This window comes from Acomys russatus, chromosome 9, assembly GCF_903995435.1.
Source record: "Acomys russatus chromosome 9, mAcoRus1.1, whole genome shotgun sequence".
In the NCBI taxonomy this organism is placed as follows: Eukaryota; Metazoa; Chordata; class Mammalia; order Rodentia; family Muridae; genus Acomys; species Acomys russatus.
Window position 1 is genome coordinate 27,651,191 of NC_067145.1, and position 25,046 is coordinate 27,676,236.

Genomic DNA, 25,046 nt, shown 5'->3' on the forward strand with positions numbered 1-25,046 from the left:
TTATACACTTCATGGAATTTGTCTCTTATGATAATTCCCTCATATTTCTTAAGACGTACATGATGGGCAAAGGCTTCTAACACCATTTACACAGTGCTTTTCACTGTTAACAGTTTGCTTTTCCCAGTTTTATTTATTTAAAGGTGTTCCTTCCCAAGCCATTATGCAAGTATAAAGTTCGATTAGAATTCACTCATGATTAATGAGGATTTCACACATTTCTTGCATTCGTAGAATATCTCCAGTTTTTGATGTTGGATAACAATAGAGTGTTCAAAACAGCCATCTTCTTCACCATTACAAGGTCTCTACAGTATACAATGGTGGATGCTGAATAAGGGTTGAACTATTATGAAAGCTCTTCCCTTTCCCTTCGTTTCTAAGGTTCCTCTCGCATCTGAACTCTTTAGTGTTGAGTTATTATGCAACTTGTTTTTACTAATCTGGATTTTCTCTAGTATGGATTCTGTAGTGTCTAGTAAAGCCTGAACAATTTTTAAAGGCTTTGCCACACCGTTCACATTTGTATGGCTTCTCTCCAGTATGGAGTCTCCAGTGATGTTTAAGATTCGAAGAAGAATTAAAGGCCTTGCCGCACTCTTCACATTTGTAGGGTTTCTCTCCAGTGTGAATTCTTTCATGTTGAGCAAGACTTGAAGTATAATTGAAGGCTTTGCCACAGTCTTTGCACTTGTAGGGTTTCTCTCCGGTATGAATCCTTTGGTGTTGGATTAGATTATAACAATTATTAAAGGCTTTCTCACATTCATTGCACTTATAGGGTTTTTCTCCAGTATGAATCCTCTGGTGCTTCATATAGGATGAATAAATGCTAAAGGCTTTCCCACACTCATCACACTTATATGGTTTCTCTCCAGTATGAACTCTCTGGTGGTAAATAAGGTTTACAGAACAGTAAAAGGCCTTGCCGCATTCCTTGCACTTGTAGGGTTTCATGCCAGTATGGATTCGCCGATGCTTATACAGATAAGAAGAACAGCTAAAGGCCTGCCCACAGTCATCACATTTATAGAGCTTCTCTCCCCTATGGATTTGTTGGTGTTGGTGAAGGCTGGAAGAACTGTTAAAAGCTTTACCACACTCTTTACATTTGTAGGGTTTCTCTCCAGTGTGGATCCTCTGGTGCTTAGAAAGAATGCAGCGAACATTAAAGGCCATGCCGCACTCTTCACATTTGTAAGGCTTCTCCCCAGTGTGAATTCTCTGGTGTTTAGAGAGTGTTGAGTGAACATTAAAAGTCTTTCCACACTCATCACATTTGTAAGGCTTCTCCCCGGTATGGATTCGCTGATGTTTAGAGAGCGTTGTGCGGACAGTAAAGGCCTTGCCACACACTTCACACTTGTAGGGCTTCTCTCCAGTGTGAACTCGGCGGTGAACAATAAGGCCCGAGCAATTAGTGAAAGGTTTGCCACACTCTTCACACCTGTAGCGCTTCTCCCCAGTGTGGATCCTCTGATGCTTACTCAGGTAGGAAGAACAGTTAAAAGCTTTGCCACACACTTCACACTTGTAGGGTTTCTCTCCGGTGTGAATCCTTTGGTGCTGTTTAAGGCTGGAAGAGTAGTTAAAGGATTTGCCACATTCTTCGCATGCATAGGGTCTCTCTCCAGTGTGGATCCTTCGATGCTGAATGAGCACTGAGTTCCTGTCGAAGGCCTTCCCACAGTCTTTACACTTGTGGGGTTTTGATCCTGTTGAAAAAGTGTGGAAGGGTCAGCAAAAGCAAACCACAGTACTTTGGATTCAAACTGCTCTTTCTTCGTGTGGATGCTTAAACATTGTGACTACATTTTGACACAAAATCAAACATCCTGTACGCGTGAAGGTATTCATGGACATTGGCACACCTGCATTCCCAGCAGCCTCCTTCAGAGACTACAGCTGCAAACGACATAACCCACCACTAAACTGAGACTATGAAGACAACGTGGACCAAAGAAGGGAGAGCTATTAAAATTAACTTGATATATAACACCTAAATAGGATATTATTAAAGGGCATTATAATAAAGGAAGCAAGAGCATTATTTGAAGATTGTACTTCTGGTCTTACAGGAAAACTCAGAATTGGTAAACATGTCAAATAGGTAGCCAATGGTGATTGTGATATGTTGATTGGAAGGCGACAAAACATTTTTTGAGTATACAGTTTAAGGTTTCAAAGCTAACACTTTTAATCAGTATACATGAAATCATTAAGATAGTGTTATGTTTTGCCAATAATAATATAAACACCTTAAAAATAAAATTATTAAACTTTCTAGTTTACCTAGAAGTGGCACAAGTTCTGCTAAAGGGAACATATCTGACAGTAAAGAAAAAAGTCACGCAATTTCTAGGAACACTCATTTGGAAGGTTACAACAACTATTGAATAACCAATGAAGAGAAAAAATACACATGGCTTGAAATTAGGAATAATATTTTTATAAGTAAATAATACCACTTCCAATAGACTTATGGCATAGGTATCTTAATATTTTATGTTATCGTTAGAGAAAACAGCATTCATACTATCATCTGAAAATACATGGGTACAGCTAAGCATGTTATCATTAAATATAAAAGTGTCTAGACTTAAAAAAAAAAATCAAACACAGAAAAGAGGTTGCAAAATGAGCAAAAGATTGAATTTGGGACAAATAACAATTTGAAAGACTATCAAAGACCCACTTAAAAAATATGTTATCTATATGTGTTGGAGTAACTTTCGCATTGTGTGAAGGCATGTCTCTGTATTTTCCCTTGTTAATTCTATACCAGCAGAGAGCTAAGTGCGGGCAGATGTTGGTATTGTCATTTCTATGGCCCATCACTGGCTTTACATTTCTAAATATTTGTCCTTCCACATGAGCTCAGATACTTGAATGTCAGGCAGTGTCTCAGTTACAATAAAGATCAGTTATAAGAAAGAGCTGATGGCCAGTAGCTGGAGCAGGAAGTGGAAGGCAAAAATGGAAGGTGGAACTTTGGGGAGAGAGAGGATGCTGGGAGATTTGAAAGCAGAAACCAGAAAGGGACACAGGAGAGAGAGAGGTAAAAGAACTAGCCAAGTGGTGGGTCACAGATAGAATAGCCTGGTAAAGTCTAGATGGTAGCTGGGAATCACCCCAGCTTCAAGCTACACTTCAAGCTATATAAAAGTCTCTGTGTCATTATTTAAACCACTGGCAGGTCCAAGAAAGTCCCGCCATGTAGATGTGTAGTTTTTCAGCTATGACTGTACACTCATAAAAGCACAGAATTTTAAATTACTTGTGTGTGGCAAGAAAATAAAAATAAGCCCAACCCTCATAAAAATACATTATAGGGCCAGCAAGATGGCTCAGAAGGTAAGGAGCACTGACCCCCCAAGCCTAAACATCTCCTCTCCATCCCCACAAGCCACATGGTGGAAGGAGAAAAATCAACTCTTAAAATCTGACCACAAAACCAGCAGTGTCATGGCACACACATACACACATGTACTTGCATACACATGAGAGCTCTGATGAAACTAGTTTGGCTAATGAGCATGTAAATAAGAATAGAAATGCTTATTTGTGGGGGTCCTGTGTTATTAAGGCTGGTAGAAATGTGCACACACACACTTTCTGATTCATGGAAAGGAAAGGAAAGTCTGTTTTAATCTAGACCCTCCCAGGAATAGTAAAAGAACTGGGTCCAGGGAGATGGCTCAGCAGTTAACATGCCTGCCAGCCACACAACTATGAGGGCTAGACTTTGGAGATCCAGAACCTTTGTAAACGCAGGATGGGCATGGTACCCAGCTTACCATTTCAGGCCTGGAAGACAGAGAAATCCCTGGAACAAACTGGTTCCGGAGACTGGCTCTGAGTGTGACCGAGCGACCCTGCCTCAATGAATAATGGAGGAGAGCCATCATGAAGAATCTCCACATCAACGTGGGTCCTCCTCAGGCACATGTGCACATGTGAACCTGTATGCGCACATGCACAGGCGAACACACACATGCACATATGAATACAGACGAGAACACTGCACACAGAGATACAAGAAAACAAGTTAAACGAAGGACTTTGGCAGCAACTGTAAACACATACAAAGCTTCTTGGAGGGTAGGAGGAGGGTTGTCATGTAAACATCTTGCAGGGGAAGCCACCAAGCCGTAACTCCTAACGCATGTTATAGACGCACCTGTCATTGGGGCCTCTGCTCCTTCATCCCACACGCCTGAAGGGATGGCAGCCGCTGCCTCTCTCCTCACACTCCAAGGCTCTGCGCTTTGCTCCAGAAAGGTGACCAGGGAGGGCTTAGAGGAAGCAAGACCTGTTTGGAGAAGGGCACAAGATGCTTGGCTGTTTTCTGATGGACATTAACATTTGAGCCCACTTCCGTGCTTAGAAGGAAAGAGAAGAGACCATACAAGGTTGTGGGGAATTCTGTCTTTAAGCATTTCCTGAACAACAGGTGCTTAGAAGTCATTTACACCCTGCAGGACCTGAGCCTCATTACAGGAAAAGCATCAAAGCTGATGAGTGGGACATTTTCTTTAACACGTGTGCCCTGTGACTCATGCCTCTGAGCTGCTGACACTGTCACTGCAATGCAAATAACTCCAAAAACAAATACAGTAAAATCACAAAAGGAAAAAAGAGTTTCTTGCCTGTATCAATGACACCCTAATTTTTTTTTTATATGGGCATATGAAAACAATCAATCAGCTGGGCAGTGGTGGGGCACACCTTTAATCCCAGCACTCAGAAGGCCAACAGGAGGAGAATCTCTGAGGTCAAGGCCAGCCTGCTGTGCAGAGAGAGAGTTTCAGAACAGGCAGAGCTACACAGAGAAACCCTGTCATGAAAAACCAAAAAATAAATGAATAGAAAGTAAGAATAAAGAAAAAAAAAAAAAACAACTAAAAACACAAGTTCCTGTGAGATACTCTTCAGAGGCAGTGACGTAAGAGCTCAGTACGGAAGTGATCCTCACCCAGGAACATGAGGTGGCTGTAATTCTCCAGCATCACATCCTTATACAAATTCCACTGAGCAGAGTTCAAGCACTCACACTCATCTGCAGAGAAATCAATGGCCACATCTGTGAATGACAGAAGTTCCTGAAATAATAAATCAATTAAATTAATTAATTAAGATAGTAGAAATTAATTATAAGTTAATATAAATTGATAATATAATTAAAATTAATATAAATTATTGTAAAAGAATAATATAAATGAATTAAATAGGATAACATAAATATCAAACTCAGCAAGCTTGCAGTCAAAATTCTAAATTTTGTCAAAGGTGAAGAGAGAGCTAGAAATGCTTCTAAAACTGGTATGTAGTATTAATTATATTCTTCAAAATGTAGTTTTACTACCTCTACTTAAAAGAAAAGAAAATTACATAAGGGCCAAAAATAATAAAATAAATATAAAATAAATAATAAAATAAATGAATATAATTTATGAAATAAGTGTAAAATTTAGGCTTCCACAAATATATGCATTTATTGTGGTATGCCTACAATATGTGCCAGACATTACACACATACTCACAGGGGAAAGACATGGTAATGAGGTAGCTGTCTACACTGAGTGCACACTATCCTGAAAGTGAAATGCAGTGAGCATGCAGACCCAGACGCAGCAGCTCTGGGCTGAGGGCTGCAGTGCGCACTCAGTTCCCTGGTGAAGGCTGAACAGGTGTGTCAGAGGCCAAGGGCTTGAGCAGCCAAGGGGAGATCAAAGGAAGAATTAGGAGATAAAATGGAAGTGCAAGAATATTACCATTTACACACTTTAAAACAGCAAGCCTAACTCAGCTGCAGTGCAGGCCCCATGAGTGACAGAGTCATGGAAACCCAAGTCCAAGCGAATGCCAATAGATCATACGCTATCCTCAGGTTGCTTTTATTCTGGAAATTTAGAGTTGTTTCAACCTGATATTTGGCAAAGAGGTAAAAAACACACACTGGTAAAAGATAATATGTTCACTAAACAGCACTTAGGAAACTGGATGACCAGAGGCAGAACAATGAAACTAGATCTGTGTCTGTTACCCGGTACGAAGTTAGATCCAAGTGGGTCGGAACCCCCAATCTGAAACCTGAAAAACCAAACTGCTGGGAGAAAATATAAGCAGCACCTACAAGACACACATGCAGGAAAGGAGTTTTTAAACGGGACTGCATTTGCCCAGAAATTCAGGCCAACAATTGACAGGTAGGACTTCATAAAGCAACAACCTAGGTACGGCTAAGAGAACAACTGCATGAAGAAACCCAAAGGAAGTACCATCTGCACTTCTGAGAGTGGATTAGTACCAACGCGTACGAAGAACTCAAAAACAAACATTCAAAGAAACAAATGACACCATTAAAAAATGAGCAAGGGATTGAAAGAAAGTTCTCAATAGAAGAGACAAAATGGCTAAGAACTACCGCATCATCCTTAGCTATTAGGGAAATCAAGTTAAAGCAACTTTGAGATTTCACCTCACCACAGACAAAAAGGCTAAGATAAACAAAACAGCTGACAAAACAGACTGGCAAGGAGTGGAGGTAAAGGAACCTTCATTCACTGATGGTAAGATCGCAAATTAGTACAGCAACTCTAGAAATTAGTATGGAGACTCCACAAAGAGCTAAAAGTAAATCTACCTGACTCAGCATAAGCACAAAGGACTATACATATTACTCCACAAATACTAGCTGAAACATGCTTGTTGCTTCTTTATTTACCATGGCTAGGAAATACAATCCACCTTTCCTTTAACTGACAAATGAATAATGAAGGTGTCGTACATAGGCACCATGGAATACTATCCAGCTGTAAATAAAAATGGATCACGAACTTTGCAGGTAAACTGGTGGATCTAGAATAGACTATGTTGACCCAGAATAACAAATATCATGTGTTCTCTTTCACCGGCGGTTCCTATCTCCAAATCCTCAGATGTGAGTACACAACATGAAGTAACCATAGAAACCGGGAAAACGTAAAGGGACCCTGTGAGGAGGGGCATGAGAGAGGAATAGCAGGACATGGGAAAGGGAAAACCTGGAGGGGGCTTCACCTGGGGACAGGCAGGGAGGGGGGTCAATACAGATGGACAAGGCAGGGGATAAGGACAAATAACACCAAGGGTATTTGGTAAAATCTCATGAAATCTTATTTTATACTTACCAAAATTATACACTATACATTATATGCTTAGGTAGACACATAAGCACAAGCCCTGAGCTAACTCTCCAGGTGTCACAATGTTTTTTTTAAGTTATTCAATGTGTGTGTGTGTGTGTGTAAGGGTTTGCCAGCTTGTACACTGGTGGGCAACATGGTGCTTATTGAAGCCAGAAGATAGCGTTGGATCCCCTGGAACTACAGTTACAATTGTGAGCCACCATGTGTGTCCTGGGGACTGAGCAGTGTTCCACTACTAGAGAAACAAGAGCTCCTATTTTTTTTTTTTTTGGTAAGTTTTTGTTTGCTTTACAGTCTCATGTAACATACCTGGCCTTGAATTTGCTATGAAGCAAGAAGTGACACTGAGCAACTGATTTTCTGCCCCTACCTGGGAAATGCACAGATAATAGGGTTCTGCACAGAATATACTGGTGCTTTCTCTTCAGTCATAGATCTGCTTGATAGATATATTAAACATGTGTGCGTATATACATTAAATGTATATGTGTGACCTGTAAGTAAGCATATTCCTGTATCACATCTACATTGTAAGAAACAAGATTCGAGGTACAAGAAAATGGAGTTTTCCCACCTTAAACAGTGTAAAATGGTATATTAGCTTCCTGCATACTAGTGACATTAACTAGAAAGTGTCTATGTTATTTTAATTATAGTTAGATAACACAGAAAATATTGGTATTTATGATAATGTTTAAAGCTCATGCTTCTTCAGAGTATAGTTCAATGTTGTCAGTCAGTTTCCAGCACACAAATCAATTTGACTTAAGTGTAACAAAAATATGAAACAGCACAAAGGGCTGAGTGAGCAGCCCACTGCATACAACCCGAGAGAGAGAGAGAGAGAGAGAGAGAGAGAGAGAGAGAGAGAGAGAGAGAGAGAGAGAGAGAGAGAGAGAGAGAGAGAGAGAGAGAGAACACACACACTTGGGCGCCCAGCCTTCTTCCCCAGAATAACTGTACAGGGTACATCTGGGAACTCAGCATTGTTGGTTTCAGGGAGTTACAGCAAGGATGGAATAGTTTGTGCTCAGAGAGCAATGTAGACAGCCTGTCAGGTCTGCAAGACTTTCTTCTCCTCAGAGACATTCAAGCCCTTCCATTAACAATCCTCACACCAATAATCTCTCCTTTCAGAAAAGGAGTCGTGTTTCTGACATAGCAGCTTCTGGTGGAATTGGAATGTGATAATATTTTCTAGTATTTTTTACTCTGCACTGTAGGATCGGATGGATGGTGCAAAGCTTAGTGTGTCCACTTTATGAGATTTTTCTGCTTCTTATGGGTGTGTGGGTGTGAGGATTCCGGTCACAGCGCGTATCCTTGAGGGATTCTTATCCAAAGTGAGCCGCCCCCAAAACTAACAATTTATTCCAAAGAAAACGGGACCAACATCACATGCACCAAACTCCCCCGCAGAACTCTCTGTCCTGGAAACTAAGCTCTACGTGAACTCAAAATCAGAGCCCTGTGCCGGCCATAGCGTACGGGAGGGACCAGAAAAAAACCCACTTGCTCAAAGATGTCCTGAGAAATCCCACAACAGCAATGTGAGAGCTACTGACAGCAAGCTCACCCAGCCAAGGTGGATGGAGTGTGAGCGCCCATCCCATCATTGCCTCCTGCAGTCAGCCAAGCCACCCTGCTCTAGCAATTCTACACCTTCCACGCTTGCCATTCTTGCACTAGCAGACCAGCTTTCCGATCTCTGAAGCATCATATTGACGCAGGCAGCCCGCCAAGTCCTAACAGAGCAGCTACTCCCCGCCATGCTCCCGCAATCTACTCTGCCCTACCCGGAGTCCTAGCACTTTGGCCAAGCCTACTTTAGCAGGGCACAGCCAGGTTGGCTTCTCCCCGCCTCTCTCGCTCTCACCTTCTCCGCTCCCTCCAGGACAGACCCGCCCACCCGGCACAGTCCCCGAGACCTGCAGGGCTAGGCTGCACCCTGACCCACCTCCATGTCCAGCGCAGAGCAAAAGCCACACTGTCTCAACTTCCAGAAAGCCACAGAGTTTGGAGAAACACAAATGCAAAATGAACCCGGAAGCAGATAGCAGACTCCTGTCTAGTGACGTCATGATGAGACAGACTACATTTCCCACAAATCCAGCCTTTGGCAGCAGCGTGTATTAGTTTTCTTACTCTGACCAATATGTTCTGACTTAAAAGGCTCAGGTGTACCTAGAATCTTAATGGCAGGAGGGCAAATTCACAATGACTCTATTTTATAATGGAGCAAGAGGCTACATTGGGGACACATCATAAACTCTTTAGGATTGTTTTTGAAACCAAATTTCCTGGAAATGTTCTATAATCAGCTACTCCGGGGTTTAAGACAGAATAATCACACGTCTATGCCCCGAACTACTAATTACCAAAATATTTGGGGGCTTCTTACTGTAAAGCATCTGCATAGAGTGAAGTAGGCTTTGGCTTAACATCCATTACTATAAATAAATCAATGAGAAAAAAGCTCCACAGTTTGGGGAATGGGCCAGGGGACACAGATGTCTCTTGTTACCTATAGATAAGGCCCAGAATTTCTTTGAGACTCTTCATCTGTCCACAGTCCTTTGTCCACACTTTCATCCACTACTCTGCATAAACACCTTAATTTTGTGAGAGCTGTTACAGGGTTTCATCCACTTCTCTCCAGGCTCACAGACTCAGGCAAATATTCACCACCAAGTCTTCTCTAAGCTCCCTGCTCCTCTACCAATGCAAGGAAAACTGGTCTTGGAATCAATACAGTATGGTGAGTACACTGACTGCTGACCCTTCATCCAGCCTACGATTTGCCTCCGTATTGGGTTGGATCTGCCCTATTCATTTTCCTCTGTCTTTTTTTTCTACTGCCATTCCTTCTGTGTGGCAGTATTCAAAGGGCATGTTTTTTACTTGAACTTCACTCCCCATCTCAGAACACAGATGTGATTCTTCCTTTAAGACAAAGGTATCAGATATTTTCCTGATACTATAAAATGAACTCATTGCAATAAAGAGGCTAGATTGATACCATGGAGTAATGGGACACGCCCATCTCAAGTGTGCTTATTTCTGGACTGGTAATATCTGAGACCGAACTATAAACCCCACGAAAGGAAAGAGTTCATTTTCATGCCGTGGACATTGATTGACAGTGAAATTATTTCTCAGCTGAGACAGTGTAAAGATCAGATTATTTTTATCACCAGAAGAAACTCACTGTCTTGGAGTTTATGTCAACTTGACGCGAGCTAAAGTCAAAAGAGAGAAGTTAGCCTCAAGTGAGAAAATGCCTCTCTAAGATCGGGATGTAGGCAGGCCTAGGACATTTTCTCAATAACTCGCTGATGTGGAATGGCCCAGGCCATTGTGGGTGATGCCAACCCTAGGCTGGTGGTGCTGGGTTCCTTAAAAAAGCAGCGTGAGTAAGCTGCACCCCTCCATGGCCTCTGCATCAGCTCCTGCCTCCAGGTTCCTGCCCTGTTTGAGTTCCTGCCTTCTTTAAAGGGACTTTCTTTGGAGGGCCAGATCACTAATAATGCCATGGAGACTTTTATTAATTGTGAGAGCTTGGCAACTAGCTCTTCATCCATTTATAATAATCTACGTTCTGCCACGTGGCTTGTAACCTCTCCTCAATCTCTTACTACAGGCATCTGTTTCTTCCTCCACATCTGGCTGGTGAATTTCTTGTGCCTCAGATCCTTTCCCAGAGTTCTTTTCTCTGGAGGAAGTCCTGCCTTTCCTCTCTTCCCTCATATATTGGCCATTCAGCTCTTTATTAAGCCAATCAAGAGGTGGGAGAGGGAGTGTTTACAAAATATGATGCAGATAGCTGGACAGTGCTCAGCTATGTGGTGGTACAGAATTAACAAATGAATATATATATATCTCCTTTGTACAGTGCACACAAAGATCACTGAACAGCCTCAGCTTCCTCCAATGGCCAATACTCCTGGATATGTAAACCAAATAAACCTCTTTTTCCCTGTTGATTGTTATTCTTGGTATGTTATTCTATCTGGAATTAACTGGAATGCAGAAATAGAAGGTACATCTATGGGGGGATTTTCTTTTTTAATGAAGAGGATGGATCCACTTCTACTCCAGCCTTTTGAAGCAGAAAGACATATGCCTTTGATCCCAATCTTGAGGTGGGAAGATACATATTTAACCTGGACCACACCTTCTACTGGAAGCCTAGATAACAGTAGTTTTCAACCTCTAGGTTGCAACCCATTGAGTGACAAACAACCCTTTTACAGGGGTTGCTTAAGACCATCTGCATATCACATACTTACACTATGATTCATACCAGCAAAATTAGTTATGAAGTAGCAACAAAAATGATTTTATGTTTGGGGTTACCACAAAGTGAGGAACTGTATTAAAGGGTTGCAGCCTTAGGAGGGTTGAGAACCACTTCTATATAAGAACATGGGATGCTTTGGGGTTTTGCCTGTTCTCTCTCACCTTGCTGGCAAGCCCATTCCTTCACTGGCATTAGAGCTAATTCTTTGGGATTCCAGCAAATACTGAAGACCAGCTGAGACATCCAGCCATGTGGACTGAGCACTATTGGATTCCTGGACTCACTGCCAGCCATCATTAGATTAGCTGGGCTGCAGTCTGTAAGTCATTCTAATAAATCCCTTTTCTATATATAGATCCATCCTATACCCTGCTGTTCTAGAGAACCTTGATGCACCCCCAAACTTCCTTTGGTTAAAATACTTCACCCTAGAAATACTCATCCAAACTAGGACAGAACTTGGTACCAGGATTGTGGGCTACTCATCAGACAGCAGGCCTGACCATGTTGTTTTGGGGAAGGTTGTGGAAAGGACTTTGGAACTTTGGGCCAGGAAAGCTGTTGAATGTTCCAAATTTGGTGAGCCATTTTGTGGGAGCCTGGAAGACAAGACTCTCAAAAGAAATGCAGAGGATGAAGGCTCTCAGGGGAGCTTGAGAGCCGCGTACAGCCTCTGTGGGGCTGTCGCATATTGAGTTAAGAATCTGTGGTCCTCACCTGGGGCTGAAGGATCTGCTGTGATTATCAAGAGAGCAGAAGCTCTGAAGTGAGACCTTTGTTTTACAGGGATAATTGATGCTGATGAGTGCTGTGGAGTTCATGGCCACCAGAAAGACTCCCAGACTCAACTCAGGAGATAATTAAGCAAATTTATTAAAGCTGCTATCAAGACCATAGTCTCTAACCCAAATGCGCTCAGAGGCAGGTGAAACAAGGCCTTTTAAAGTAAACAAACAAACAAACAAACAAAACACAAGATCTGTTCTGTTCTGCCAAGTCTAGGTGGTCAAGGTGACCTCAAAATAAACTGCGACTGACCGCATAAACAAGTTACGGAAAGCAAACCAGCAGTTAGTCTTGTCGTAACAAGCAGTCACAGCTGCACATTTCTGAGTGGCGAGTCACGGAGTCAGGGTTGCTTAGAAGTTATCTTCCAGAAACTTGAAGCAGAGACAAACAGCTACTCAGTACCCAGATGATACCTAGCACAAAATGGGTTTCTTTACTCATCACATCTCCCAATGGCTCTAGACCACATGAATGAAATCATAGATTCATGTTGAAGGACAGCGTGGTACAGAGCCTGTAGTGACAATATTGTAGCAGAAGTGTTTCTTTTTAAACCTATGTTAGTAACCACTTTAAAATGCAAGGGCGATTGGAACACCGAGGGGAAATACAAGAATAGGTTCAGATACGGCAGCTAGAAGGGTAGTAAGCCATGGTGACCAAGAAAAGAAGAGACTGGTGCCAATTAGAGTGGTGTTGGCTTGTCTCTGTAGGGGGGAGCATCTGGTCCTAAAAAGAATGCAGGGAGGACCTCAGTCCACCCTGCACAGTTGCTGCACTGAATTTAGTTAATATTTCTTTAACCGTCTTATTAGTGCTTTCTATCTGTCCTGAGCTTTGGCCCTATACATACAGTGCAATTTCCAGTGTATTCTTAGAGTTGAGGCCACTTGCTGAGATACTCCCAAAGAGTAGGAAAGGCTAGATAGGGAGTGCGATCCATCAGGAACTTAGTAGCCATTTCTGGTCTGGTGGAAATAGCCGCTACCCATCCTGAAAAGCTAGCTGCGAAAAAAGCTAGCAAATATCAGTAGCCAAACTTGTCAGAGTAACTTGAGTAAAGTCCAGTTCCCAGTGTCTGCCAGTCAGTAGGGCCTGGCCATAGGTGTCTAGTGCCACCTTATCTTGACCCGTGTTGGGGTCTAGATTGGTAAAGTTGAGGGCACTATTCACGCAACCCATCCTTCTGTGTCCACCTGGATTATCCTGAGACCCACCGCAGCCTTCCTGGCTTCAGTCATGGTTCGATCCCTCTCTTCAGCTGTAAAAAGGTTACCTGGAAGCTGCTTATGGTCATCCTGGGTCAGAAAATAGTTTCCAACAGGGTGGGGAGGGCCTGAGGCTTCTCAGAGAAGGACGCATCCCGAGTGTTCCAGATCGCTGGAATGTTAACTGGAAAAGAACCCCTGGGCCTCTGCTCATTAGCTCCTTGCACTAATGGGGGCTCAGTAGGCTTCTGTGGGGTTCAGCTGAGGTGTAGCATAATCCAGCCAACTCCTGTGAGGTGAGGTAGGTCAGGAGAGATTCTTGGGACAGCAGATTCTCGATTCTTTCAGACAGTCAGATCCAGAATTGGTTCAATGTGAGGACTGTAAGGCAGGGGGAATCTCCTTCTCCACAGTGGCCAGAACAGAGAGGCTAGGCATCTTAGGTTTTTATTTGGCCTCTGACTCACTGACTTGGTAACTAAACCAAGTCACAGCATTTCAGACAAGGAGGGGGGTTGAGGAGGAGGAAGACCCAGCAGTCCAAACAGTCTGGTATCTACTGCACTGGCTACTCTGGTGCCAACTTGATACAAGGTAGAGTCATGAGAAAAGAGGGAACCTTAGTTGAGAAAATGCCTCCATACAATCCAGCTGTGGGGCATTTTCCTCATTAGTGATTAATGAGGAGGGCCCAGCCCACCGTAGGTGGTGCCATCCCTAGGCTGCTAACCCTGTGTTCTATAAAGAAACAAGCTTGACAAGCCATGAGAAGCACGCCACTAAGCAGCACCCCTCCATGGTTTGTGCATCAGCTTCTGCCTCCAGAAGGATCCTGCCCTGACTTCCTTCAATAATGAACAGTGATATGGAAGTGTAATTGAAATAAACCCTTTCTTCTAGAACTTGCTTTAGAGTCATGGTATTTAATCCCAGCAATAGTAACTCTGAAACAGAAGTTGGTACCAGGATTGTAGGACATTGCTGTGACAGACATGACCATGCTGGTTAGGGGAGGACTAGGAAAGGACTTTAGAACTTGGCCTAGAACAGCCATTAAGAAAGGGAGGAGAATAAAAATAAATAAATAAATAAATAAATAAATAAATAAATAAAATAAAATAAAATAAAAATTAAGGGGAAAAAAAAAGTCCATTGAGTGTTCAGAGCTCAGTGGGTTGTTCTGGGATTTAAAGATAAGAAGGTTGAAAGTACAGCAGAGGATGGAGGTGTGGCTTGTGGAGGATGGAGGCGTGGCTTGTAGAGGATGGAGGCGTGGCTTGTGAAGTTGCTGAGGGATACAAAGACTCCACCAGGCCACATGTGTGAAGACCCTGAGGTGTCAGGCCAGCTGGAGCTGAAGAATCTGCTGTTATTAACAAGAGTCCAGAACCACTAAAGTAAAGTTTTACTGAGACAATGGATGCTGGCCTGCTGGAGCTGAGAGATTATCAGTGATTAAGAAGAGACCAGCCTCGCTGAGACGAAATGTTCTCGTGTTTCCTGAGAGTCAGCACTCAGAAACTGTGGCCATGATCTGTACCTCACGCTGGCAGCCAATTCGGTAGAGTAAGCGGTGTCACCCAGGTGGTACCGCTCTAGAAGGGATGAAGGGACCATGGAGAGCAGCTGAGGCGTGGCACTGTGAGAATGTGGCTTCAGTAGCTGTTGAAGCCCCAGATTGAATGACTCATAGAGAGAAGTTGAGGCTTGAAACCCTGAAGACAGCCTAGGAAATTGTAGTGGTGAAAGTGCAGCCCGCTTGTGGGAGACAACCCCAGAAGGTTGGAGACAGCAGTGCAGCAGTACTGGCTGAGCGATGACCACCAAGGACTACGGTAGGTGTGGGAGGAGCGGTCTGAGCCTAGGAAACAAGCTATGTGTGTTGCAGAGTGTGGAACGTGAGATATGACTCAGGCCTTTATAGGAACCCAGATGATCATGAGTGAATCCGGGATAAGTGGATATTGAGTTATTTACACTTTTGTACTTTGCTTTTGCTTTGTTAAAATTGTGGCTGTGCCCTGGCTCTTCCCTTTTAAAGGAAGAAAATATTTAACTCATCTATTTTATAGGGGTCCACAGGTGAGTGAATAAATTAAAAAAAATTTTAGGGTTTAAAAGAGACTTTAGATTCTTTAAAAAAAAATAGAACTTTAAAGTATTTGAATTTGTAAAGAGTGTGAGACTTTTAAAAATTATGTATTATTTTTATATTATGTTCATTGGTGTTTTGTATGTGTGTGAGAGAGTGTCGGGTCCCCTGGAACTAGAGTCACAGACAGTTCTGAGCTGTGATATAGGTGGTGGGAATTGAACCCAGGTCCTCTGGAAGAGCAACCATTGCTCTTAACCACTGATCCGTCTCTCCAATCCCTGACTTTGAGACTTTTTCTGTTTACTATGTTTTATATTGTAATGTTGATGTTAATGTTTGATCTTGGTAATGAACAAGAAAGAATAGTTATGACTTAAAAGTGATACATTGACAAGTTGTCCTGGCTATGTCAACTTCACACAAGCTAGAGTCATCTGAATGGAGGAAACCTCAGCTTAGGAAATGCCTCCATAAGATTCAACTGTAGGGCATTTTCTCAATTAGTGGTTAATGGAGAAGGGCTCAGCCCAATGTTGGTGGTGCTATCCCTGGGATGGTGCTCTTCTGTTCTATTAGAAAGCAGACCAAGCAAGCTACGAGGAATAGGCTAATAAGCAGCACCCTTCCATGGCCTCTTCTTCAGCTCCTGACTCCAGGTTCCTACCCAGTTTGAATTCCTGTCCTGGCTTCCTCCAATGATGGACTACAGTGTGGAAGTGTAAGTCAAATAGCCCCTTTCCTCTACAACTTGCTTTACAGTCATGGTGTTTCATCACATCAACCATTTGACTCAGCTACACCAACCCTTAGCAAATGCCCAAAGGACTCTTAATCCTACGTCTGATACTTGCTCAGCCAGGTTCATTGCTGCTCTATTTAAAATAGTTAATATAAAAAACCTAAATGTCCTTCAATTGATAGATGGATAAAAAAAATGTGCTATATATACATGATGGAATGCTATTCAGCTGAAAAGAAAAAATGAAGAATGAAATTTGTAGGGAAACAGAACTAGAAATTATGTTATTGAGAAAGATATCTCAGACCCAGAAAGACAAACATCATATGTTCTCTCTGCAGCTCCTAGTCCCATATAGATGTTCAGATGTGAGTACATACCCTGGACTAATTGCAGACATCAAGAAAGGGAGAAGGATCCATTCCCAGGCTCAAGGGGTGGCAGGAGGCAATAGAGAGAACAGAAGGATATAAGTGATGTTGAGTGGGGATGTGGGGAAATGGGATGTAATTAGGGAGGGTTGTAGATAAATACGAAAGGAGGGAGGCAGGCAAAACTGTTTGAAAAAGCCATAAAGCTTCACACTATCCATAATACATGAAAGTTGGTGCATAAACTAAATTTATAGTTGTAAAGGAAATTTTCCCATCTGGGCTAATGCTTCCTCCAAAAACCAAGGACCATCTAACAAAATCCCCCACACCAGGGATGGGAAGTCCTCTTATGACTTATTGGTCAGAGTTGTCTTAGGAGACTCCCCAAACACTACAGGATATTGTGATAGTTCTTGGTAAGGTAAATCCCTATTGCAGAGGAGACCATGCATGTAAATACACAAGGGCAAGACGCCTCTGACAAAGACCTAACCCAAATCTCTCCTCTCTTCGGACTAGCATTCATAGTTAACAGAAGGCACTATGCAATATTTCAAAGAGGAGAAGCAACCAATAGTCATATGCAGACATGATGCCTATGAACCAAACAATGAAGAGCATAGCAAAACAAATAAACAAACAAAAACAAAAAACAAAAACAAACAAAAAAACCCTCTAAGTATGCAGTCGTGCCACTCACAACTTGGTGATAATCAACAACTCTCTATTTAAGACTTCAGCAGAGGAAAATCATTTCTGATGCTGCAAACCTAGCCAATCACCTAGTGAAACCATGCATCTTGGAGTAGAACCTACAACCACCACTTTTCAAAACACAGTTTGAGGGTCCAGTCCACCATGACAGGAGATGCATGGAAGGATGGGGATGAAGCGACACTGCCACCAAATGAAATAAGCAAGCGGAGAAACAGGTATGCAGGCGCCTGCCCATACTGCCCTCTTGCTCTTCATTCAGCCTCAGGTCTAATGCAACTTAGCTTTCACCTTCACTTCTTCATGCAGTGAGGACTTAGCTCTCAAAACTCTGAACATGTCACATATGGCCTGGACAGATCAACGGTCTCTAAGAGTGGTGCAAAGCTGTGTAACTTTCTCACTGCTGTATCATCAATGTAAGAAATATATTAGTGTGGACAATGCTGCCTGCTCTGGCCAGCTCAATCAATGCTTCTTGAAAACACAGTAATTGAAAGATCAGGTGGATAGGGCACAGCAAAGGGAAGTCTCTGCTTTGGACTCAGGGTTTTCTGATGAAATCCGGGTAGGTCAGAGCTGGGGGTTGCTAATCTACCTGCCACAGTTCCTCAAGGCAGGAGCTGATGCAGAGACCATGGTGGGGTGCAGCTCACTGGCTTTCCCCAAATGGCTTGCTCAGGCTGCTTTCTTATAGAACCCTGGACCACCAGTCCAGAGATGGCACCATCCGCAAGAATGTGGGGCCTCCCACATCAATCACTACAGGCTTGCCTACAGCTCTATCTTATGGAGACATTTTCTCAATTGGGGCCTCTTCCTCTGATGACTCTAGTTTGTGTCATATAACAAGCCAGTACAGTATTTAGTGAGCAAATTTCCTACTAACCAAAGCAAAACTATCAAATAAACAGGATATGTGTCAGCACTGGAACAATTTTTTATTAACTTCTCTATAATCTCCAGGCATCTCTACTTTCCTCCAGCAAAATCCAACACTACCAACATGGGAAGAAAGGAACTTCCAAGAAGCCACCTGGATGAAAAACGAATCATACACAACAGCCAACCCTTCTCAGCTACAACTCTGAATGCAGGTGAACTTAACAGACCAATTAAGTAACAAACCAGTGCACTGAATCCAAAAGAGCTGTCTTTGTCATCAAAGAAAAGCATCTGGGAAAGAGATCCCCCACAGAGTCAAATGTTGAGATATCCAACTGTTGAGTGCTACACTGATCAACGGAGGCTTTCCCTGAGGCCCGGAAATATGGGAAAGGCCCTGGCCTTCTCAAAACTAGAAGCATGCTTGGCAGAGCCAGTAGGGCTAGAACTGGGGCCGTTGGAGCTTTTCTCTGAGGATGTGGTGTATAAAGAAGGAACTCAGCTACTTCTCTAAAAACAGAAATATGCTTGGAAAATCTTGGAGCCATGGCCTTGGGGGAGCTGTGGCTTCAGATCCTGAGAACCCACTACTTCCCACAGAGATATGGCTATCAGTCCCAAGGCTGCTGTGTGCTTGGTCTATGGTGTTCTTGTGATACTTTGTGTTCCAACATTGTTTGATTTGCTTCTCACTGACTTTGTCCCATTGTACGATAGTTTCTGCTGACTTTGCCCTATCTAGCCCTGAAAGAATATGCAAATGCTGTACTTCTCAATAAGCTTGCTTGGCATAAGGTATAGGTTGTGCAAGGCCTCCTAACCTCAAACTTTATCTTGGTTATGGAGTTTGTGACCCCTGCAAAAAGACCATGGGCTTGATCTGGATTATATAATTATATTTATTAAAACTGCTATCAGAACAACACTCTTGGAGACAAACTTGAGATTGCAAGCTGAAGGAGGTGAAGGACTTTTAAAGGCAGAAGCACAAGAAGACCTTGCATATCTGCACAAGCTATCCAAGAGCTGTTCTGCTCTGCCAAGGTAGCCGGACAGTCCTTGAAGCTGCATAAGCAGGTTACAGAAGCTGAAAAGCAGTCAGTGGTATCATAGCCAGCAGACAGACGGTCACGGAATTTGTTGTGTGGGGAATTACTGACTTAGGGTTACTGGGAATTTACCTTCCAGGGACTAGAGTCAGAGACAAATGCCTAGTGGGTACCAAGGTTGATGCCTAGCATAAAATGGGAGTTTCTTCAGCCATCACAATCTTCGCTATCTTCATTCCTCTTTATCACCTGATCTTCTGGTCCTCTCTCTCAAGACCCCATCACTGAAGCGTGACCTGCTGGACCAGGTCATCAAGACATAAAGCAAATGAAGCCTCAAAACCTTGGATGAGAATTCCTAACTGATGGAGAAGATGTCACACCATACGTATGTAAAGCCAGACACAACTAATGGGGATGTTTCTGCACAAAATCAACATGTTTTTCAATTCTATCCAGATAACATGAAAAGACATGGAAGATCAAGCAGTTCAGAGAAACTAAAACAGGACACTCCCATTCTCGCATCTAAGTAGGTCCTCCAAACCAAAAATGTGCAAAGGATTCTTCAAGTATCCAAACTATCAACTAGATTTAAAAAATAGCTACAGAGCATTACACACAGAAAATAAGGAATATATATTCTCCTCAGTGGCATAAGATACATTTTGTTTTTGAGACAGGGTTTCTCTGTTACACAGAGCCCTGCCTGTCCTGGACTCTTTGTAGACCAGGCTGGCCTTGAACTCATAGAGATCCACCTTTCTCTGCCTCCCAAGTGCTGGGATTAACACCACGCGGCTAAGATATCTTTTCTAACATGGAGCACGTTACAGGTCACAAACCAAGGCATTATAAATATTAAAAAAGAAAAAAAGAAATAATCATGTGCATCCTATCAGAACCCAATGTACCGAAACTAGAAACAAATAAAAAGACTAACCTAAGACAATATGCAAATAATTGTTGACTAAATGATATGCCTTAGAATGAACAGTGTCTCACTGAAGGATAAGAGAAAAAGTCAGTCCTAAGTGGAAGACTGATAATGACTTCAAAGAGGGGATGCAGGCTACCCTGATGAGACCTGATAGACTGTGATCAGATGGTGGGGAGAGGAGCCCCCCATAAAGAGGTCTGGGGGAGGGAAATAGGGCAGAGGAGGGAAGGAGGGTGGGACCTGGAAGCTAGAACCTAGAGGATAATAATCAGGATGAAATGTGAACAAATTATTTAAAAAGAAAAAGAAATAGCAGAAAGGTATCAAATTGAAAAGAAAGGGGTGGGCGGGGGGGACTAAGCCAAGGCAGAGAAAAGTAAGAAGCCAAACAGAAACAAACAAAGAAAAAAATACATATTATAACAAGAAATAATGAGCAATGAAAATAATAAAAATCAATACAGAATTCATGAGCTAGAGACTGAAGGAAAACATGCAGAATTAATCAAACATGGCCCTTTACTAAAACTCACATGGCTGTATCCATCCACTAGCCAAACAAATCAGAGACGAAGAAATGACCATCATCGGATACATTGAAAGCTATATTCCAAAAACATCAGAAATGTCTAAAATATACAGATAATCTTACAAATACTTTATGGCCCAGTGAAAATGAAGGCAGAAAGTTTAAAGAGCCAAAACAGACCCAAAACAAGGAGACTGGAGCAATCATTAAAAGCCAAGAGCCAAAATAATAATAATAATAATAATAATAATAATAATAATAATAATAATAATAATAATAATAAATTTTTTAAAAAAGTAAAAGCCAAGAGCCAGATAGACTTTCTAAAAAATTCTACTAACCTTTCAAGGAAAACTAGTATTTTTATTTTTAAAATTTTTATATTTATTTTTAAAACAAAAAACCCCAAACAAACGAAACCCTCAAGTATCAACACTTTTCAAGCCATTCCACAAAATAAAAAAAAAGGGGCACACTACCAAACTCATTCTAAGGTGTCACTGTAACCCTAATTTATCAAAAGTAGACACACGCACATGTGCACACACACACACTCAGGCACAAATGCACACATACCCACACCAGACAAATAGCCCTAATTAATATAGATTTTTAAAAAGAAAATTAACTATAGTCTTACGTCATGATGAAGCTGGCTTCATGCCCGTGATGGAAGGTTGGCCGAATATGTGCAAACAAATATATAATACACCACAAAATAGACAAAGCAGAAATCACACAATCATCCCATGTAGAAAAGTTATTTGAAAAACTTCAAAATGTGTTCATAAGTCTTGAGGCGAGTAGGAGTAAATGGAGCATCTCTCGGCATGATGAAAGCTATGGATGACAAAACTATAGGCCACCTTCAGTAAGCGGAAAAAATGAAAAATCCAGCATGAAGACTACGGTTCCTAATATCTCTACTTTTTCAATACTGTACAAAAATTCTTAACTAAAGAAAGAAGAAAATATAAAGCTAGGGAAAGGGAAAAATTAGAAAGGAAGAAATTCAACTATGCCAGTTAATAGATTACATAAATGTATATAAAACACCTTGTATACTATACCAAAAGCTTCTAAGTATGATTGTGCTGGCTACTTTTATGTTGTCTTGACACAAGCGAAAGTCATTTTGGAGAGAGAACCTTAAATGAGAAAACGCTACCAGACTAGCCTGTGAGGCATTTTCTTGACTGATGACTGATGCTGGAGGGACCAACTTACTGTGGACCATGCCACAACTGGTCTGGAGGTCGTGGTGCCATAAAAAACATGCTGGAGAGATGGCTTTGTGGTTAAGACCACTGGCTGCTCTTCCAGAGGACCAGTGTTCAATTCCCAGGACTCACTGGACATTCTCAAGTGTCTATAACTCTATTTCCAGGGATTCTGACATCCTCACACACACACACACACACACACACACACACACACATATGTACTGGCGAAACTCCAATGCACATCATTTTTTAATATAAAAAAGAATATTTATTAAAGGAGTAAGAAAGAAAGGGAGGAAGGAAGGATAGATGCTGAACAACCCACAGAGAGAAGGCAGGAAGCAACATCCCCTCCAAGGCCTCTCTAGGGTTCCTGCCTCCAGGTTCCTGCCCTGACTACACTCAGTGATGCACAGTCACCTGGAAGTGTATAATAAAATGAGCCCTTTCCTCCCCAATCTGCTTTTAGTGACAGTGTGCTCTGCTGCAATAGAATCGCTAAGACAATGGTAGCCTGCAGAGGAATTTTAATCCAGCAACATGGCTGCTCTGGCAACAGGATCACATCCAAAGACCTTCCAGGCCTATGTGATCCGATGGGATTCAGACACACTCTTCGTACACAGCTTTAATCCCAAACAATGAAGGCAAGGTTAGTTGACAGAAGGAAATGGCCGTGTTTGAAAGTAAAGTCTAATTGAGAGGTAAAGTGACCAATCAGAGGAAGATTTGATAGAATGAATCACAGATAGGTTATGCCCAACTCTCACAAGAACAGAACAGAAAAGAGAGGCTATTTAAGAGTAGCACTGGGAAACAGAAGAGAGGTTTTTTTTTGTTTGTTTTGTTTTGTTTTTTGTTTTTTAACCAGAGAGTTTTTGTTTTTCCTAGGAAAGTTTTACAGAGAGAGGTTGAAGAGAGAATAAGCTAGACACAGGTGAAGACAGTATGAGCCAGAGAATGAGAAGGAGCCACAAGATTAAAACATGTTACTAGAATTAGTTTAAGGCTAGGCAGAGCAATTCCGTCAGAAGGCAAGAGAAGCCAGTTTGAATCAGTCAGCTTGGCGAGGCGTTAAGGCCTGAGAAGCTGAGTTGAAATAGCCAGTAAGAGTTCAGAAAGCACTAGAAAGGCATGGGAATACTCTCATCTCATCCCCTCATCTGAGGAAATAAAAACATTTATAATAAATATCAATAAAAATAGCTGTTCTCAAAATCAACATGAAATATCATTACCCTTTGTACACACCAACAAGATACTTGCAGGGAAAGTAATTAGGAAAAATAGCACCTAGTCATCATAGTCTCAAAAAAAATTTTTTAAAGGAGACATATCCAAGAATGACCCTAAAGAAAGAAGTGAAAGGCTTCTATAAGCAAACTTTGATAATATAAAACAGCATCACTTACAGGAAGACCTTATAAGACAGAAAGACATTCTGGGATTTGCAGAGGCCATATTCTAAAGACACCTAGAATAATAAAAACAATCTATACATTCAATGCAATCCACAGCAAATTTCCAATGACAAAGAACTAGAAAAACACACAACACATGGGAATAAAAATGGCCATATATAAGCAAAGCAATTTATGCAGAAAGAACAGTCAAATGTGTATTACTTTGTCTCAAACTATACTCCATAGCCATAGTGATAAAGATGACACGCTACTCATTGAAAACAAACATGTAAATAACGATTGTAAAATATCTCCCAGAGAAAAAACACTGAAGTAAAGGCACATAGTATTTGACAAAATTTCCAAAAATATGTTCCATTCCAGAATAGAAAGCCTTTTCAACAAATACTGCTGGCAAAATTGTATATTCAAATTCATCCAAAAAGAAGAATAAAATTATAAAATTAGAACTATCCTAGACAAAAATAAATTCAAACTGGATAAAAGATATTAATCTAACACTGAAATGCAAAATGTATAGTAACTCGTGGTGCAGCATGCACACATTCAAACCACACACAGCACATTTTTCTTTTTTGTTGCAGTTTTACAAAGAAGTTATATTGAGTTATATTGATACTACCATCTGTAACTCTGTGTGTGTGTGCACACGCGTGCAAGTGTGTGTCTGTGTGGTGTGTGTGTGTGTCTGTGTGTGGTGTGGTGTGTGTGTGTATGTGAGTGAGTGTGTGGTGTGTGTTGAAAGGAAAGAGTTTAGAAAGAGAATAGGGTAATAAAGAGGCAGGAAGGAAATAAAGGGAAAGTAGGAAGAAACACTATGATGCACACGTAGTAAATGTTAAATTGAAACTTTCATTGTTTTTATTTGAAACTGTTCCAGTTGCTGAGATAAAATACAAGAGCAACTTGAAATTGGAAAGAGTTTAATCTGGCTCAGGGATGACGGTTACTCTCTACTGTCGTGGTGGTTTTAACAAATATGGGTCCTATCGGCTCATTTATTTGAATGTCTGGTTCTCAGTTGCTGGAGTAGTTAGGAAGGGTTAGGAGGTGTGGCCTTAAGGGAGGAGGTGTGTCATATCTATAGGGTTTCTCAACAAAACAAATTCTCTGATGTAGGAAGAATAAGTAATTTGTCTGAACACTTGATTTGCAGTGTTGTTTGTTTTGTTTTGTTTGTTTTTGTTTTTTGAGACAGTTTCTCTGTGTATCTGTGGCTGTCCTGGACTCGCTTTATAGAGAGGCTGGCCTCGAACTCACAGAGATCCTCCTTCCTTTGCCTCCCCAAGTGCTGTGACTACAGGTGTGTGCCAGCGTGCCTGGTTGGGTCTCTTATGTGTAAATTTCAAGTGCTGCAGATTAGAATAACTGTTCAATAGTTATCTAATGTCTTTGCTCTCACAAAGTTCCTCTCTTGTATGAGTTACGCAGTGTTCAATTAAGTACAACTTAAAAAAAATCTTCATCCTATTCTTTGCAGAGGTAGGCCTTTTCTCCAATGTAAATGCTCTGGTATCCAAGGAAGGCTGAACAAATCTCAAGGCTGTGTGTCCTTACCTCCCATATAGTGTCTGCTGACAACTAAGT

The 25,046-nt window shown here is 41.7% G+C and overlaps 1 protein-coding gene across 1 annotated transcript in view; it reads right to left on the minus strand.

Moving 5' to 3' along the window:
* Positions 1 to 113: 113 nt before the first annotated feature.
* The window catches only part of LOC127193807 (zinc finger protein 91-like), a 36,340-nt gene continuing 11,407 nt past the window's right edge, over positions 114 to 25,046 (minus strand). Inside the window, 2 exon segments of the mRNA XM_051151044.1 lie at positions 114 to 545; positions 547 to 1,719. Of these exon segments, the coding sequence (XP_051007001.1) occupies positions 309 to 545; positions 547 to 1,719 (1,410 nt within the window). The 3' untranslated portion in view covers positions 114 to 308.